The 19,890-nt window shown below is 44.3% G+C and overlaps 1 protein-coding gene across 1 annotated transcript in view; it reads right to left on the bottom strand.

Annotated features, from left to right (window-relative positions):
• The window catches only part of fbn2 (fibrillin 2), a 119,222-nt gene that overhangs the window by 71,573 nt on the left and 27,759 nt on the right, over nt 1-19,890 (bottom strand). The window contains 5 exon segments of the mRNA XM_077243913.1: nt 5-21; nt 23-125; nt 14,977-15,090; nt 15,266-15,391; nt 18,595-18,720. Coding sequence (XP_077100028.1) covers nt 5-21; nt 23-125; nt 14,977-15,090; nt 15,266-15,391; nt 18,595-18,720 — 486 coding nt within the window.

Here is a 19,890-nt window from a genome sequence, read left to right as displayed (position 1 = left end):
GGACCTGAGCAGGTAAAGCCGCGCAAGTAAAGCCTTTGAACATTTACAGCGGAACGAGCCAGCCATGTTCACACACTCGGCATCAGCGCTGCAGACCTCAGTCCTGTTCACACACTCATCCACATCTACACATTAAATACATACAAACACATGAAACATTTAATGTAATATTTAATTATTTAAATACATAAATATTACTAAATCCATTATTATTGCATTATTTTTAAATGCATGATGTAATACATTGGATAACCGTGTGATGAACACTGAGAACAACTGATTTAATTGGCTCTTTTTACATATAAGCATTGTGTAGATAATTCATTTAGATTATACTTGAATATAAACCTCTATTTCTAGGAGAAAGAGACAAATGACAGTCGTTTGTTGTTTGTTCAAGTTACTTTACAGTGCATTTGGCTGTCCTGTTCCCAAGTCTGGTTACCGAGTTTGTGTCTGTATTTGTTTAGTTGCAGGTTTATTTAATTGAAACACTGCTGCACTTGGATCCTGCTTCCTGCTTCCTGCTCGGCTCTGTATCGTCACAGAAGAACTCACCAAACATGGATCCAGCAGCACAGATCATGCATCCTCAGTCAGGGAGACAGGCCCATTGGGGAGTACATCATGGACTTTATTGAACTGGCACACTTGTAATGTTTTGATGAGGTGTGCTTAATGATATTTTTCTGGGGAGGGCTAACCAAGCCGGTCAACTCCCTTATGCCAATTCATCATCCTAGCTGGAGTTTAGAAAAATATATTGTCATTGCTCTTCTGCTGGCCGAGCCTGCACTCCACGTCAGCCCTGCCGAGCCTGCGCTCCACGTCAACCCTGCTGAGCCTGCTCTTTACATCAGTCCCGCCGAACCTGCGCTTCATGTCAGTCCTGCCGAGCCTACGCATCACGTCATGGCCACCGAACCAGAGACTGTACACGTCGTGCTTGCCACACAAAAGCCTGTTCACGTCACATCTGCCGAGCCAGAGACTGTTCACGTCATGGCTATGTCACGGTGTGGGTTCTGTCATGTTTCCTTTCTGTGTTCCCCTGTCTTTTTCCATGTTTGGTAGTTCCTCGTCATGTCTAACTAGTCTCACCAGGTGTTTTAAGTTAGCCATGCCCCCTTGTTATCTTGTTTAGCTTGTTTTCCTGTGTATTTAAATCCCTGTGTCTAGTTCAGTCTTTGTGAGTTCTCGATGTTGTTATGTTGCATGTTGATTGTTCTGTTCCGGAGTCAAATCAAGTCATCCTCATTTATATAGCGCTTTTAACAAAGTAGATTGTTTCAAAGCAGCTTTTTACAGAGATAAACATATAATTTAAGGTAACAGAGATTGGTTTGGTTTTAAAGTGGTTCTTGAATAATGTTTTTTCCAGCTAAAGTTACTTTTGATTGATTCACTTCCGTCGAAATGGTCATTTGTTACTAAATTAGGGGCCGCTAAAACGACACCGTTCTGTCACAATCTCAGATTCCATAACCTCTCTCTCTGGCCATCACAGGGCGCCCTCGCCAGAATATTGATGGTCAAGTCACTACATTTCCCAACTAACCCCGTTCCTGACTCATGATTAGGAACATGGCCAGCTGAAGCCCATTTGCCAGCCTATTTAACCACGCTTCCCACAAGCTTCTAGCCTGGCAAGCCAGACCTACATCAAGATGTCAGGTCTGGGAACTCACAATTGCCAGACCTCAATCCGAGGGGCGGGATAAACGGTTGTCTTTTGAATTCCCTCTGCACGCAATAGGACAGCGCTACAACCAACCAGAGCAACGAACAACTGTGGCAGAGTGAGTCCCATGCATTTTTCCACCAGCGGAGCTAGTTGATATATTAAACTTTTGCCGTATCCGGTCATCAAAACTCCGAACACATCTTCCTTTTTTAAGAATGACTTAAGTGTCGTTCTCTTAACTCAAAGTCATCCAGAGTCACGGCCAAAGCCGATTCAAAAGACCGCTGTTTGCCAGCAGCATCTTTGTTTTCAAGTAGCAGGGAAATCACTTATGGAAATCACGCGGAACCGTCACAACTCTGTCATCATTATGTTAAGCCCGCCCACCAACTCTATACACGATGTGATTGGCCTGACCACAGTTTGTTTTTTCCAGCTTGAATGCCAAAGGAGAGTTCCTAGACCACACTGGCTGCAAAATAATTTTTGCTGCCGCTAGGATGCATCTAGATTTCCAGTGCGAAGTCTTGTTTTACTACAGTGAACATTTCTGAGCGTTACTACCTGCTATTGCCTGTTCAGATATCTCGACCCTTTCAGCCCCGGTTTTCTCCCTGTTCGCTGCCTGCCTGTATCACCTCTGCCTGGATTTCGGATTCTGCCTTTTCTCAGCCTGCCCTGATCTTCTGCCTGGTATTCTGACTACGATTTAGCCTTGTCTATACTGCTGAGCCTGCTGACGTTGACTTTTGCCTGTTTTGACCATTCTTCCAGTAAAGACATAAACTGCACATGGATCTCTCTGATTCCGTTGATTCACAACAGAAGACTTCCCCGCAACCAGATCCAGCAGCAATGTCTACCCTGACAGCCACCTATTCAGCCCAAGCGGAACAGATCACTGCCCACCGCCATCAGTTGAACCATCTTACCTCGCTAATGGACGAGCTGGTCAAAGCTGTTCGCGGTCTAAAAGCCTCCACAACGGAGCCAGCGCCCACGCAAGCCGCACTGCTGTTGTCAATCCCGCACCGGTCCAGCCCACTGCAACTCTGCATCTCGCGCTACCAGAAAAATTAGACGGGGATCCTGACAAATGTAAGGGATTTGTCTTTCAATGCTCCCTATACATCGAGCAACAACCCGCGCTGTATTCCACTGACGCAGGGAAGATCGCCTTCGCTTGTTCACTGCTGACGGGGAAGGCGCTTGAATGGATAACGGCCGTGTGGAGAGTAGACGGTCAGCGTTTCCATCTTTTGCTGTGTTCCTCCAATGCTTTCGGGAAGTTTTCGAACATTCCAGGGAGGGTAAGAGCGCGGGCGATTGCTTGCTAGAGCTCTCACAGGGAAAATCTACCGTCGCTGAGTATGCTCTCGCGCATCGCACTCTCGCCGCACAAACTACTTGGAATGACGACACTCTCAAGTTACTCTTCCAGGGGGGCCTGAACCATGGCCTGCCGTCAGAGCTGGCCTGCCGTGACGAGTGGAGGGACCTCGATCAATTCATTAACCTCACGATCCAGATCATCAACCTCATGAGATTTCGCCGTGCAAGCCATCGCTCCATTCCCGCTCCTCGCACTGTTCATGTCACCCGGGCAATGGTCCCCGCTCGCGCTGACAAATCAGAGCCCATGCACTAGGCCACTAGGCTCCGGGCACGTTACCCATCTAACCCAAGAGCTCCAACTGCAAACTGGGGCGCTCCATTCCGAGACCATTCAGTTCTATGTCTTCTATGCTCCACGCACTCCCATCATCCTAGGCCTACCTTGGCTCCGAAAACACAACCCCCCGATCCTCCGGAGAACAAATCAGATTGCTCGTTGGGGCGCGTCTTGCCACTCTAAATGTGTCTCTCCGGTGGCTTCCTTCTCCCTCCGAGTAATTTCCGTGCCCGTGGAGAGGGATGACCTGAATGATCTTCCATGATTTGAAGGAGGCTTTTAGCAAAGCGAAGGCCTCAAAGCTCCCACCTCCTCGCGCTAGCGATTGCGCTATCGACCTGATACCCGGATCAACACCTCCCAAGGGCCGTATCTTTCCTCTCTCCCAGCCTGAGTCCGAAGCCATGAAGAAATACATCGAGGAAGAGCTTGCTAAGGGCTTCATTCGGCCCTCCAAGTCTCCAGCATCTGCAGGCTTTTTGTTTGTTCAGAAGAAAGACGGAGGTCTCCGATCCTGCATCAACTATCGTGCCCTGGCCCGTTTGGCCTGGCGAACAGTCCGTCCATCTTTCAGTCATTCATTAACGACGTGTTCAGCGACATGCTCCACCGTATAGTCAAAGTGTAAATTGATGACATCCTGGTTTATTCAGACACCCTCGTCGACCATGTTCAGCACATTCGGGCCGTCCTTCAGAGGTTCATTCACCATCACTTGTATGCAAAGCTGGAGAAGTGTGAGTTTCATCAGACCTCCACAACTTTCCTGGGATATGTCATCAGCCCAGACGGGGTCGCCATGGATGAGGGCAAGGTCAGAGCAGTGAGCAAATGGTCACGACCCACTACCCTGAAGGAGCTGCAGCGTTTCCTCGGGTTTGCCAATTTCTATCGACGCTTCATCAAGAACTTCAGTACCGTGGCGAGCCCACTCACCTCTCTGGTAAGAAAAGGGACACATCGTCTCCCATGGAACGAGTCAGCCCCCCAAGCCTTTAATCAGCTCAAGCTATGATTCACCACTGCACTCATCCTGCATCACCCTGATCCCGAACTGCCATTCGTAGTCGAAGTAGACGCCTCGAACACCGCTCTGGGGGTCGTTCTCTCGCAACGTCACGGTTAACCACCCAAGTTGTACCCCTGCGCGTATTACTCTCGTAAGTTGAACGCCACCGAGAGGAATTATGATGTGGGAAACCGATAACTTCTGGCCATGAAGGCCGTCTTCGAGAAATGGCGCCACTGGCTCGAAGGTGCCGCCCATCCCTTCACTGTATTCACCGACCACAAAAACCTGGAATACCTGCGTACCGCTAAAAGGCTAAACCCCAGACAAGCTCGCTGGTCACTAGTCTTCACCCGGTTCCACTTCACAGTCACCTATCGTCCCGGTTCCAAAAATACCAAGGCAGATGCCCTGTCACACCAGGGCGATCCTGAAACCACACCGCAAGAACCCAGGACCATTCTGCCTCCAAACCTCATTGCCGCTCAAATCCAGTGGGGCATCGACACCGAAATTGAACAGATGAACTCCCGCTCAGAAACCCTGTCTGATTGTCCGCCCAACCGAGTCTATGTCCCCGAAGCTCTTCTGAACCAGGTCCTAGAACTCGTTCATGCTCTACCTAGCTGGGGGCACCCAGGAATTACGGCCACCATCCAACTGCTCCAGAACCACTATTGGTGGCCCTCCTTGGCCTCTGATACCACAGCCTACGTCCAACACTGCCAGATTTGTAACACCCAGTAGTCATCATGTCAGCTGCCTGCCGGTTTACTACAACCTCTTCCCATTCCGCAAGGCCCTTGGTCACACATCGCCGTTGACTTCATCACCGATCTACCAGTTTCCGAAGGCAACACCACCATTCTCACTGTAGTCGATCGGTTCTCCAAGGCCTGTCGCTCAATTCCCCTCGCTAAGCTCCCCACAGCTCTGCAGACCGCAGAACCCCTCGTTAACCAGGTTTTCCGGTTCTACCTGAAGATATTGTCTCTGATCGGAGCCCCAATTCACGTCGCAGGTGTGGTCAGCTTTCTTCAAGACTCTCCAGGTCAATGTAGGCCTCACATCCGGGTATCATCCCCAGTCCAAAGGGCAGGCCGAACGCATGAACCTGGAAGTCATCAGATTCCTGCGCTCCTATTGCCACCAACATCAACAAGACTGGAGTCGGTATCTAATCTGGGCCGAATATGCCCAGAATTCCATCCAGAAACACTCCACTGGGTTAACGCCCTTCCAATGCATCCTGGGTTTTCAACCGCCCCTCTTTCCATGAAAAGGAGAGCCCACCAATGTCCCAGCCGTAAACGATTGGGTAAGACGCAGCAAGGAGACCTGGAATCAAGCCCATACTCACCCCAAACAAGCTGTTTGTCGTCAGGAGGAGCAGGCCAACCGCCTACGTCGGTCGGGCCCGGAGTATCACCCGGTTCAGTGGGTGTGGGCGTCAACTCGAGACCTGCGCCTACGACTCCCTTGCAAGAAGTTCAGTCCCCGGTACGTGGCCCCATTCAAAATCACACAACAAATCACCCCTGTCTCCTTCCGCCTTGACCTGCCTAAACATTACCGTCTTGCTCCCACCTTTAATGTTTCCCTACTCAAACCCGCTGTTGGGCCCAATGCAAGGGAGGAGGAGATGTCCCAAGACCAGAGCCCCCAGCCCATCCTAGTGGAAGGCGAGGAGGCCTGCCGAGTCCAGGAGCTCTTGGACTCCAGACGTCGGGGCAGCTCCTTACAATACCTGGTCCATTGGGAGGGATATGGACCTGAGGAACGATCATGGGTGAACGCCGCGGACATCCTAGATCCCAATCTGATCTCTGACTTTCACCGAGCTCACCCCACCAAACCGGCCCCACGACCATGGGGCAGACCCCGACGCCGTCAGGCTCCTCGCGCCCAGAGTCGCTCGCAGGGAGGGGGCTCTGTCAAAATCTCGGATTCCATAACCTCTCTACCTGGCGATCACAGGGCGCCCTCGCCCGAATATTGATGCTCAAGTCACTACATTTCCCAACTAACCCCGTTCCTGACTCTGATTACCTTGGCCAGCTGAAGCCCATTTACCACCCTATTTAACCACGCTTCCCACAAGCTTCCAGTGCGAAGTCTTGTTTTACTACAGTGAACATTTCTGAGTGTTACTACCTGCTATTGCCTGTTCGGATATCTCGATAGCCCCGGTTTTCTCCCTGTTCGCTGTCTGCCTGTATCACCTCTGCCTGGATTTCGGATTCTGCCTGTTCTCAGCCTGCACTGATCTTCTGCCTGGTATTCTGACTACGATTTAGCCTTGTCTATACTGCTGAGCCTGCTGACCTTGACCTTCGCCTGTTTTGACCATTCTTCCAATAAAGACATAAACTGCACACGGATCTCTCTGATTCCGTTGATTCACAACACTTTCTCTCTAAACAGACTTTAAACGCGAACCTGTGATAGACGCTGATGGTGTTCACATGCGCATTAAGAATTGATTCTATAGTTATGTACGTTTGAATATATGTGCGCAGGTTTGTAATTCCCTACAAACCATGCCTAAACAAACTACTTGTCTTGCCTATAAATTTTGATACAAATTTTATTTTATCACTTCGGGTAGGTACGCGAGCCGAAAATTCCACAACGCTTTATCTGTAGAGTGGTATAGGGATCCTCCATAAGGAGAGGCTAGTTGGCACTTCAGCACTGTATTGTCATCGGGTCCAGGCGAAGGTCCTTTGTCAGATCTGGAAACCGCCTGGATCCGGCAGGCTGCGGGAAAACCTTGGGATAAACAAAGACACTAAAATTAGCGTAGATGCCATTCTTCTTATGATGTAACGAATACATCAGGATTTAAGGGAAGTGTTCCCAGTTCCGGCTTACCTAATCTATTCAGCCTAATATTGAATTATAGAAGTCGATAATGTATTATGTGAATGCTAGGTCAAAGAGGTGTGTTTTTATTCTAGCTTTGAACTGACTGACTGTGTCTGCTTCCCGGACAATGTTAGGAAGACGGTTCCAAAGTTTTGGTGCTAAACAGGAAAAGGATCTACCACCAGCAGTTGATTTTGATATTCTAGGTATTATCAACTGGCTGGAACTTTAAGATCCGATAAATGTGAAGGACTATAATGCGTTAAGAGCTCGTTCAAGTACTGCAGAGCTAAACCATTAAGTGCTTTGTAAGTAATCAGCAATATTTTAAAATGTATACGATGTTTAATAGGCAGCCAATGCAGTGTTGACAGAACCGGGCTAATATGGTCATACTTCCTGGTTCTGGTAAGAACTCAAGCTGCTGCGTTTTGAACTAGCTGTAGTTTGTTTATTAAGCGTGCAGGGCAACCACCCAGTAGATCATTACAGTAATCTAGCCTTGAGGTCATGACGTTGTGACATATTAACTAGTTGTTCCGCATTTGACAATGAGAGCATATGATGTAATTTAGATATATTTTTAAGATGGAAAATTGCATTTTTACAGATACTAGACACGTGACTTTCAAATGAAAGATTGGTATCAAAGAGCACACCCAGGTTCCTAACTGACGACGAAGACTTAACAGAGCAGCCATCAAGTGTTAGACAGTGTTAGGAGTTTTGTTTTCTTCCAGTTTCGCTCCATTTTTCTGGCTGCTCTCTTAAGGGCCCGGGTGTGCTCGTTGTACCACGGTGTTGGACTATTTTCTTTAATCTTCTTTAAGCGCAACAGAGCAACTGTGTCTAAAGTGCTGGAAAAGAGAGAGTTAAAGGTTTCTGTTGCAATATCAAGTTCTTCTAAGATATCCGGGATGCTGATATGATGAAACTGATTAGGAAGATTATTGATAAAGCAATCTTTTGTGGCAGAAGTGATAGGTCTAACATACTTGTAACACAGAGTCGGCTTTGCAGCCTTGGCTAAATGTAATTTACATGAGACTAGATAATGATCTGAGATGTCGTTGCTCTGCTGCAGAATTTCAAAGGCATCAACATTGATTCCATATGATAATATTAGATCTAGAGTATGATTACGACAATGAGTAGGTCCTGACACATGTTGTCTAACTCCAATTGAGTTTACAATGTCTTTAAATGCCAATCCCAATGCATCTTTTTCATTATCTACATGTATATTAAAATCACCAACAATTAGTACTTTATCTGCAGTCAATACTAATTCTGATAGAAAGTCAGCAAATTCTTTGATAAAATCTTTATGGTGCCCTGGTGGCCTGTATACAGTAGCCAGCAGAATTTTCAAACGTGATTTATCGTTTACATTATATATTTTTACATAGCACCAACACTTCAAAAGAAGTATATTTAAAACTATATTTCTTAGTGGTTTTGAAAATATTACTATAAATTACAGCAACACCTCCCCCTTTGCCTTTCGGACGAGACTCATGTATATAAAAGTCATCTTGGGGGATGGACTCATTTAAAGTAATGTAATCGTTTGGTTTTAGCCAGGTTTCTGTCAAACACAGCACATCTAGGTTATAATCTGAAATGATATAATTAACTATGAGCGCTTTTGAAGTAAGGGATAGAATATTCAGCAACCCAAAAAAAACTCTATCGTTTGCTGATCTGTATTATATCTATTTTTTATTTGTTGAACATCAATTACATTTTTAACCTTAGATGGGTTTGGACGTTTTTTGGATTTCCAAATTCGGAGAACAGACACAGACTCTATATGATGATATCTAGAGCCCCTTTCACACAGCGCGTTGATCCCGGGAAATTGCCAGGAGATTGCCAGAACGCCTTCTGTGTGAACGCAAACACGACCCGGTATTGATGCCGGGATCGATGCCGGGTTGGGGACCTAGTAACATTGCCGGGATCAGTCCCAGAACGCGCGCTGTGTGAACAAAAGCCATAATCAATGCCGTGTCGTAATGATGACGCTGAAGTGAAGTGAAAGCAGGCTAGTGAAACGGTACGTAATGCGCTAGTTTATGATCGAATAAGAGACAAAAAGGCACAAGCGTGGTTTCATCGTGGAAATCGCAGCTCATAAGCAAACTATAGAATCTGCTGAGACATTACATGTCACATGGATGTCACGTGTCTTTACGGGATTTTTACGGGTGGTGTGTGAACTCACTCTCTGATTCCGGAAAATCACTGTCAGTGTGAATGAACCAAAATCAAACGAACCCGGGTCAAATCCCGGGTCACTTTATCCGAGTATTTTCCGGAATCTCTGTGTGAAAGGAGCTTAGGTGAAAGACCTTTATCTGACCTTGGTGACGCGAGGCCGTTAGCAGACGGTCGGTTTAGCCAGTTTGTCTGCTTCCTGACCTGAGCCCCAGATTGTCATGTTTTATCTCTAAGACTATGAGCCAAATTACTAGAGAGAAGAGCAGCACCATCCCAGGAGGGATGAATACCATCTCTTTTCAACAGGTCAGGTTTGCCCCAAAAACTTTTCCAATTGTCTATGAATTCTATATTATTTTGCGGACACCACTCAGCCAGCCATTGAGTGAACACAATCTACTATCTAACCACTCCTTCGAACAGGAAGGGGGCCAGAGCAAATTACAGTGCCTGACATCGTACTTGTGAGTCTTAGTCTGAGGCTTTGTCAAAGTTCAAGTTTATTTAATAAAAACACTGCTGCACTTGGATCCTGCTTCCTGCTCTGCATCGTCACAGCATTAACTAATGTCAACAGATACAACTTTTGATTTTAAAAATGTGTTATTCATTGTCAGTTCATGTAAATTAGCAGTAGAACCCATTTAGAAAACATGTATTTATGAAAAAAAAAATTAACATTAAATTGGTTATAAATGTAAAGTAACATGAACAAATAATAAATGACTGTTTTATTAATTAACATTAAAAGGGATAGTTCACCCAAAATGATAATTCTGTAATCATTTAAACAACCTCATGTCGTTCCAAAGCATTTCTTTCTTCTGTGGAAAATAAAAGAATATATTTTGAGAAATGTCACCATTACTGTTTGATTACCAACAATCTTTAAAATATATTTTAGAAAGAAAGAAGTCAAAAAGGTTTGGAACGACAAAAGGGTGAGTAAATGATGACAGAATGTTCATTTTGGAGGAATTTGCACTAAAGTGAAAGTAGCAACAAAGCTGTCTAAGGAAAGCCTGGCCACTCCCTATTAAGCCCTATTGTACCGAATTTTGGTTGTAGTTCCACCAGAGTTCCACTGGGGGGCGACCCTCCGAGTGCAAAATGAATGGGAGTCTATGGGGCTAGACGGCTAAATTTTTCTCTTTCACCCGATTGCCGTTGAGAAATCTCAGATTTGAATGTAGATTTTGCAAGTTCAACATGGGTTATAGGTCCAAAGTTGAATGAACAAGTACTTATGTCCTTTCGATTTCTTACAGGTTGAGTTGTGGTTGCCCATAACACGCTAGCATTCTGCTAATGGACTTTGATTGGTCAGTGAAGGAGTGATTACGTCAAGAGATACCGCTTTGATGGCATCGTGGCATCCGAAGTATTTTCGGCGTCGTCTTTTAAAACAACAAAACAAAAACTCTTCTAGCACGTGTATTTACCAGTGTCAGCGGTGTTGTCGATGCCTCGAGAGAAAAGAAAGTGCAGATCGCGAAAGCACCAAAGGGACTGAAGGATTGCTGTAAAGCAGTTCTCTGGTCGTACGATGTGTATGACGTCATTGCCATTTTAAAAGACTTTTTAAAGCAAATAAGTGACTCTAAAAAATCTAACACCAAGTAGTCTGTAATTACTTTGTATCTCCTTTCGAAAACAACATTCAAATTACTAGACAAAAAATTATATCCTGAGAAAAGTGGATTTTTAGGGTTATAGCTCCATAGACCTCCATTCATTCTGCACTCCTCCTGTGAGCGCCCTCATATGGAGCCAGAGTGGAACTGCAACCAGTTCAGAACCCGGAAGTTTACCGCCAGTGAAACTTCTCCCCATATTAGACATTCTCTGGTAGCAGTATCTGCACAAACTGTCAATAGTTGTTAGATGCTATTGGAAAGATTATATTTCAAAGCTTTTGCATTTTCCCTTGTGTCCCTTGCAACACTTTCACATTGCTTGGGGAATGCAGACCTTTCGTGAATGAATGCAAACGCACTGAAATATAATTCTTCCTCTCCTCTCATTTTACCATCACCGTGTCCCCTATATGTTTTTTGTACTTCTTCAGACCCCTTCATTTTACTGCTTTATTACCTTTGTATTAATTGGCTTCTTTAACTTTTACTCAATTTTAATAATTTCTCATTCAGGTATCTTTAGTTTTAGTCATGATGATTGGGTACTTTAAATAACATTGATTTTTTCCATGATACGTTTCCAGCTTATCATAATTGTGCACAACCATAAAAAGGTCAATAGAGAATAAATAGAGAAAATGTAGGTCATAAATGATCATAAAACTCTTTGAAACAGTGCTTTACAGTGGTTACTCGTTACATCATAAGAAGAATGGCATCTACGCTAATAATAGTCTTTCTGTTTATTCTGAGGTTTACTGTAATCAGCCGGATCCGGACCGCATCCAGATCAGACGGTGGACTTGCGCCTAGACACGATCACATCGCATGATGTATTCAGCCGGATCCAGGCCATATCCAGATCAGATGGTAGACCTGCGCCTAGACACGACCACAATGCATGATGTAATCAGCCGGATCCAGGCCATATCGAGATCAGATGGAGGACCTGCGCCAAGACACGACCACAACGTATGATGTAGTCAGCCGGATACGGGTCGTATCCAGACCAGATGGTGGACCTGCGCCTAGACACGACTACAACGTATGATGTAGTCAGCCGGATCCAGGGCATATCCAGATCAGATGGTAGACCTACGCCTAGACACGACCACAATGCATGATATAGTCAGCCGGATCCAGGTTATATCGAGATCAGATGGAGGACCTGCGCCTAGACACGACCACAATGCATGATGTAGTCAGGCGGATCCGGGCCGTATCCGCATGATGTAGTCAGCTGTATCCGGGTCGTATCCAGATCAGATGGAGGACCTGCACCTAGACACGACCACACTGCATGATGTAGTTAGCCGTGTCCGGGCCGTATCAAGATCAGATGGTACACCTGCGCCTAGACAAGCGTGGGAATTATACCGCGGCCACGCGGCCATGGCCGCCGTTGCCCTACACTTTGGCCTTCATGCCCCGTTAAAAAAAAAATCATCGTACGGCCACAGTGGCCTGTGTGCCCTGGCCCTGTCCAAGTTCCCTGTATAAAGCGCCAATGCGTCGATGTAATCATTATGAGCGCTGTATACTGATGTGCAGTGTTTTCAATTCATACCAGCGCTCTACTGAACATTATAGTTCATATTTGAAGCACATGAAGAAGAGCGTTCGGCAATGCAGGAAATCCCAAATCCCCGACCACAAACAGAGCTAACAGATCGCTGTAACATGCCGTTTGAACGGATCGTTTGATTGAAATAATCAATGACTCACTCATTAAGACGGTCGCCTGCCACCACCTACTGGCGGTTTAGTGTTATGTTTAAAAGTAGTATCATTCTTTCCAACGTTTCTTATTTGTATATTTAAATCAATTTCATAACATTATTTTATGCAGTTGTAATTTTTCAGTGTAAATTATTTAATTTGATCAGCCCTACCTAGGGTAACAGCCCTATGATGTCTTATTATTCTAAATAATTGAATGTATTGATCAAATTTAGGAATTTAAAATGAAAGATGAAGCATACATTTAATACGATTGGGGGAGGAGATGCCCTTTAAAGGTGCAGATATTACAATATGCCGATTTAAATATCAAAGCTGATTGAACACTGATGAGAAATTGCTTCAGAATAAATTAACAAAAAAAAAAAACAAAAAAAATCCGGACAAGCAATTTTTTTACTTGGACAAGTGAATGCCAGATTTACTTGTCCAAAGGACAAGCACATGAAAAGGCTTAATGTCGAGCCCTGCAGATTATGTCGTTTTGAAGACAATAAACATTTTTGCTATGTTATTTGACTTACCTGTGTTCTTCGAGCCATGTCAGGCATTTTCATAATAATAGATTATATGTATAATGTTATGCTAATCGATAGACTTTATCATCGTTGCATTATACATAAAATATATTTTCTGTCTGATTTTTTTTTTATCTGAAGCCAAATCAGATCACAGAAGGTTATTTAGAACACTCGACTTGATTTATAAAGTAAGTTTGGAGCACAAACATGGTTTTAATCTCATAAATTTTTGTTTATTGATGGTGTGCTAAGATAATAAGTAAAGTCATATGACATGATCTTGAAAAACATTTACCTAAATACAGAGTTTTAGACATATCATCTTCAGATTTTAAGTATAACATGGTCAGACATGTGAATTTAGCTGCAGTGCATTTCTAGATTGATACAATGCCAACTTCAATTTTATTTTCATGAAGATGTTTCATTAAAAAAAATTCTAATAACTTTAATTTTTTAAAATCTATTTATAGCTATTTTTTTCATTATGACAATAATTAATTCTACATTTACAATAAACTACCAGGTGTCAGCTTTCAAATGAGATCTACTTGTGCTTTTAGTACAAAGGGTTCATGAACTGTATCTGTTTCAGTTTAGGTAGACACGACCACAATGCATGATGTAGTCAGGTGGATCCGGGCTGTATCCAGATCAGATAGCATAGACACGTACCCTAGACATGTGTCCGGGATGGTGGATCTGTGATCAGATGATGGACCTACGCCTAGACACGACCACAACACATGATGTACTCAGCCGGATCCGGGCCATACGCAGATCAGATGGAGGTCCTGCACCTAGACACGACCACAACGCATCCCTGAAGTGTCATCAGAGATTGTGTCAACTAGACTCTCCCCTGTAAGGCCTCATCGACACGACAGACTTCAACACTGATCCTCAACAAACCCGTCTCCATACCGGCATGATTCCGATCTTCAACCAGATGGAACTGGATAATATTCTGATTGTTCCAATCCAATCGGACTTCTGACCTGTAATGCTGCCTGAATCATAATCATACAATGTTCGTTCATTGGCCAAAGAAGAACTAGCCCCCTGACTAAGCCTGGGCTCTCCCAAGGTTTTTTTCTCCATTCTGTCACTGTCACTGATGGAGTTTTGGTTCCTTGCCACTGTTGCCTTTTTTGCCTTTGTCGCCATTGGCTTTTGGCTTGCTTAGTTGGGGATATTTAATTTAATATTCAACATTAATATTGATTGCCTGCATTGACACCATTTAAATGAGAACTGAACTGAGCTGGACGATGACATCACGGTTTTCTCCAGAGCGTATATATATATAAATGAACTAAATTAATACATTTTTTACAACAAAAATGAAACATCACTGAACTTACTTAAGCTGGACTGTGACACTGTTTTCTTCTGAAAACAAACTTTTTTGCACTATTTTCCTGTTATCACTTTAAAGTTGCTTTGAAACTATCTGTATTGTAAAAAGCGCTACATAAATAAAGGTTACTAATTACCACAGGTAAGAGGGTTTTAAGCGTTTTGCTATCATTATAATAAAAAACATGGATAAGTTACATGGCCACATTCAGTTTACACACCTTTCTAGCCCAGTAACAGGGTAAATGAGGAATAACACGCACCAGCACATCTGACTCCATCCCCGTCCCAGCAGGAGCAAAGGTAATGACCAGCGGTGTTGATACAGGGGGCGTGTGCATCACAGTTATGAGTGTTCGTCTCGCACTCATTAACATCTGTATCAGAGATTACATGCCAATACACAGATAATTAACAACTATTAAAACGCTCTGTATTGTGGAGTATTGATGTACAGTAATAGTGTAAGTTCAGTTTGGAAGTATTTATATGTGATTAATTACACGTCACATGCGTTACATGTCTGAGGTGTTTTACTGGATCAGGTCTCACCAGTGCAGCCAGAGGTTCCCCTCTTCACAGCGTAACCCATCTCACAATGACAGATGTATGAACCCTCGGTGTTCTCACACTCCCCAAACATACAGATGCCGCTGTTTAGTTCACACTCATTCACATCTACAACAAAAATTCCACACCAACAGACTAAAAACAAATTCACATTCTGTCAAATGACTAAGCAAGATTCAAAACAGACCCAGTACAGACAGACTCATTCATCTGGTAAGATATCTGTTACCTTAAATTATATGTTTATCTCTGTAAAGCTGCTTTGAAACAATCTACATTGTTAAAAGCGCTATATAAATGAGGATGACTTGACTTGAGGAAGTCTTTCTGCTCTCCTGATCTGGAATTTCTCATGCTTCTGTGTCGACCATTCTGGCTACCGAGGGAATTCACAGCGGTCATTATCACGGCTGTGTACATTCCCCCACAAGCCGACACAGACCGGGCACTAAAGGAACTGTATGGGGAAATAAGCGAGCAGGAAACCGCGCACCCTGAGGCCGCGTTCATTGTGTCCGGGGACTTTAACAAAGCCAACTTCAAGAAAATAGCACCTAAATACCACCAACACATAAACTTTAACACACGAGGGGACCGGGTTTTGGATCATTGCTACTCCCCTTTCCGGGATGGCTACAAATCCCTCCCCCGCCCACCTTTTGGCAAATCGGATCACTCTTCCGTTCTCCTTCTGCCCGCTTACAGGCAGAAACTGAAACAGGAAACACCCGCCCTCAAAACGATCCAGTGCTGGTCGGACCAATCAGACTCTATGCTTCAGGACTGTTTTGATCACGCATACTGGGAGATGTTCCGGTCGGCCTCTGATGACGACATCGAGGCTTATGCTGATAGCGTAACCTGTTTCATCAGGAAGTGCGTAGAAGACGTTGTTCCGATCAAAACAATACGGATTTACCCGAACCAGAAACCATGGATTAATGGCGATGTTCGTGCAGCACTCAACGCGCGGACCTCCGCTTTTAACTCCGGGAGTGCGGAGGAGCAAAAACAAGCAAGTTATGCCCTCCGAAAAACTATCAGAGCAGCAAAACGCCAATTCAGGGACAAGATTGAAGGACAGTTCAACACCACCGACTCTAGAAGCATGTGGAAGGGAATTAATAGCATTACGGACTATAAAGGAAACATAAACTCCACAGTGAACAACACTGCCTCTCTCCCAGATGAGCTGAACACTTTTTATGCTCGATTTGAGGGAACTAACATCCCCCTCGCGGAGAGAGTTCTCGCGGCTGAAGCTACAGAGGTTAGTACACTCTCCGTCTCTGTAGCGGATGTAACCCGATCTTTCCGTCGAGTGAACATCCGTAAAGCCGCGGGTCCAGACGGTATTCCGGGCCGCGTCATCAGAAAGTGCGCGAACCAACTAGCTGGTGTTTTTACGGACATTTTCAATTGGTCCCTCTCCTTGTCTGTAGTCCCCACATGCTTCAAAACGTCCACCATCGTACCTGTACCGAAGCAAACCAACATCACCTGCTTAAATGACTGGCGCCCTGTTGCTCTGACCCCCATCATCAGTAAATGCTTTGAGAGACTAGTCAGAGATTACATCTGCTCTGTTCTACCTTCCTCACTGGACCCACTGCAGTTTGCATACCGCAATAACCGCTCCACTGATGATGCTATTGCATCTACAATACACACTGCTCTCTCCCACATGGAAAAGAGGAACACATATGTGAGAATGCTATTTGTAGACTACAGCTCAGCATTCAATACCATAGTGCCCTCCTTGCTTGATGTGAAACTCCGGGCTCTGGGCTTAAACAGCTTGCTGTGCAGCTGGATCCTGGACTTCCTGTCAAACAGACGCCAGGTGGTTAGAATAGGCAGCAACATCTCCTCATCACTGACCCTCAACACTGGAGCCCCACAGGGCTGTGTTCTCAGCCCACTCTTGTACTCCTTGTACACATATGACTGCGTGGCAACTCACAGCTCTAATTCCATCATCAAGTTTGCTGATGATACTACGGTCGTAGGTCTGATCACCGACAACGATGAAACGGCCTACAGAGAGGAGGTGCTCACTCTGACGCACTGGTGTCAGAGGAACAACCTCTCCCTCAACATCAGCAAAACCAAGGAGCTAGTGGTCGACTTCAGGAAGAACGACAGAGAACACAGCCCCATCACCATCAATGGAGCACCGGTGGAGAGAGTCAGCAGCTTCAAGTTCCTCGGTGTCCACATCACAGAGGAGCTCACATGGTCCGTCCACACTGAGGCCGTCGTGAAGAAGGCTCATCAGCGCCTCTTCTTCCTGAGACGGCTGAGGAAGTTTGGAATGAACCGCCACATCCTCACACAGTTCTACACCAGCACCGTCGAGAGCATCCTGACTGGCTGCATCACTGCCTGGTATGGCAATACTACCAGCCGTAACCGCAAAGCCTTGCGAAGGGTGGTGAGCACTGCCAGCCGTATCATCGGAGGTGAGCTTCCCTCCCTCCAGGATATTTATGCCAAGCGGTGTGTGAAGAAAGCTCGGAGGATCATCAGAGACTCTAGCCACCCGAGCCATGGGCTGCTCTCACTGCTACCCTCAGGCCGGCGGTACCGCAGCATCAGGACACACACCAGCCGACTCCATGACAGCTTCTTCCCACAAGCAATTAGATTTCTAAACTCTTGATCCCTCATGATCAATAACCATAAACATTCTAACTGTCAACACAGCACAACATAACCTACTGCATTTACATAATATATATATATATATATATATATATATATTTGCACCTTACGAGTATCTATTCTATGTATAATTACCTCTTTTTGTATTTTTGTATACTGTTGTATATTGTAAATTGTTGTATATTGTATATTGTTGTATATTGTAAACTGTTGTATATTGTACATTGTATATTATTTATTGTTCTGTTAGTGTATATGGTACTGTGAGTAATTGTGCGCACATTAGATGTGTAATCTATGTAAATCTGATGTTTGCTGTAATTGTTTTCGTCACATCGTGTCATACTGCTATGTTGCTCGGAACTGCACCTAAGAATTTCACCCACTGTTGCACTTGTGTATATGGTTGTGTGACAATAAAAGGATTTGATTTGATTTGATTTGATATGCATCACATTCTTGTAATGCTAACTTTTAAAACATGGGTTATTAACAGATGTTGTCTTATTTTTGAAAACATACTCTATGTCACACACAACAAAAGATCTCTGCAGAAGAGGTGTGTTGAATTACATACAAATAAACAAAAACAGAGCAAAAACATTCCTTCTAAAAATACATTCCTGTTTAAGAATTGAGCATCATACCGATGCATGTCCTTGTGTCCACAGAAGTCATGAATCCTTCATAACACAGGCAATGATATGCTCCAGGAGATTTAGTGCACTGACCACCTTCACAGATGCCAACATCCTCTTTACACTCATTCACATCTGGAAAGAGAAAGAAAGAGAGGTGAGTCTATGTACAGTGTATATTTGCAACTAGACATACAATATGCAATATACAAATTTATGCACCACTCAATCAGCTGTGTTTGTAGATTAAAGACCGCTGTGTTAAATTACGCTTCTGTAGACACAGATAAACATAAAACATATCTGTGTTAGTGATGTAGAGACATTCAGTAATAGCTGACAAAGCAGTTCACACTACTGTTTAAAAGACTGGGATCACTAAGATTTTTTGTTGTTGCAAGAAATTAATTATTTTATTCAGCAAGGGTGCATTAAATTCCATAAAAAACAGTTAATAAAGACATAATATTACAAAATACTTCTATTTCGTATAAATACTGTTCTTTTGAACTTTCTATCCATCAAAGAATCCCTAAAAAAATGCATCATGGTTTCGACAAAAATGTGAATCAGCACAATTGTTTTCAGCATTGATAATAATCCGAAATGTTTCTTGAGCATCAAATCATCATATTAGAGTGATCATGTGGATCATGTGACACTGAAGACTGGAGTAATGATGCTGAAAATTCAGCTTTGTTCACAGGAATAAATAGTCAGAAACAGAGTCATAGATCCAATTGCAAGTAAACAGTTTTTACAGCACAGGAAACAAAACTCAATACTCCACAGTTTGCAGGCTGGCGACCTGAAATACACAATCCACGTAGTGTAGGCAGTGACAGGAATAAACACAGCATGGAACTCAGACCGATGGCTGGTTGAAGAGAACTCAAGGCGATCTCCGTACTGCTTGGAAGCACAGAAATGAAGGAGGAAATAACTCCGCTAGGAAAACTCAGACACAGGAACAAGGTGAGAGAACAAACAAGAGTGACGAACCGACACAAGGCAATATACACTCTTACTAGATATAGGCAGCTTAACAAGCTGTAGACTAGCTGCTGCTGGAGACTGATTTGAGTGATCAGCTGGTTCCTAAGCAACAAACAAGCACCACACACACAGACTCCACACCCGACATATAGGCAAAATGAACACACCGATCCATGAACCATGACAGTACCCCCTCCCCTAAGAGTGCCTCCTGGCACTCCCAGGAGAACCTACCTGGCGATTGTAATCATCGATAAGGGAGTGATCCAGTATGTCCCTAGCAGGAAACCCAACTTCTCTCCTCCGGGT

This window comes from Siphateles boraxobius, unplaced genomic scaffold (assembly GCF_051911475.1).
Source record: "Siphateles boraxobius isolate OS27281-9 unplaced genomic scaffold, OSU_SipBor_1 25, whole genome shotgun sequence".
Classification (NCBI taxonomy): domain Eukaryota; kingdom Metazoa; phylum Chordata; class Actinopteri; order Cypriniformes; family Leuciscidae; genus Siphateles; species Siphateles boraxobius.
This window is presented reverse-complemented; position numbering and strand designations above follow the sequence as displayed.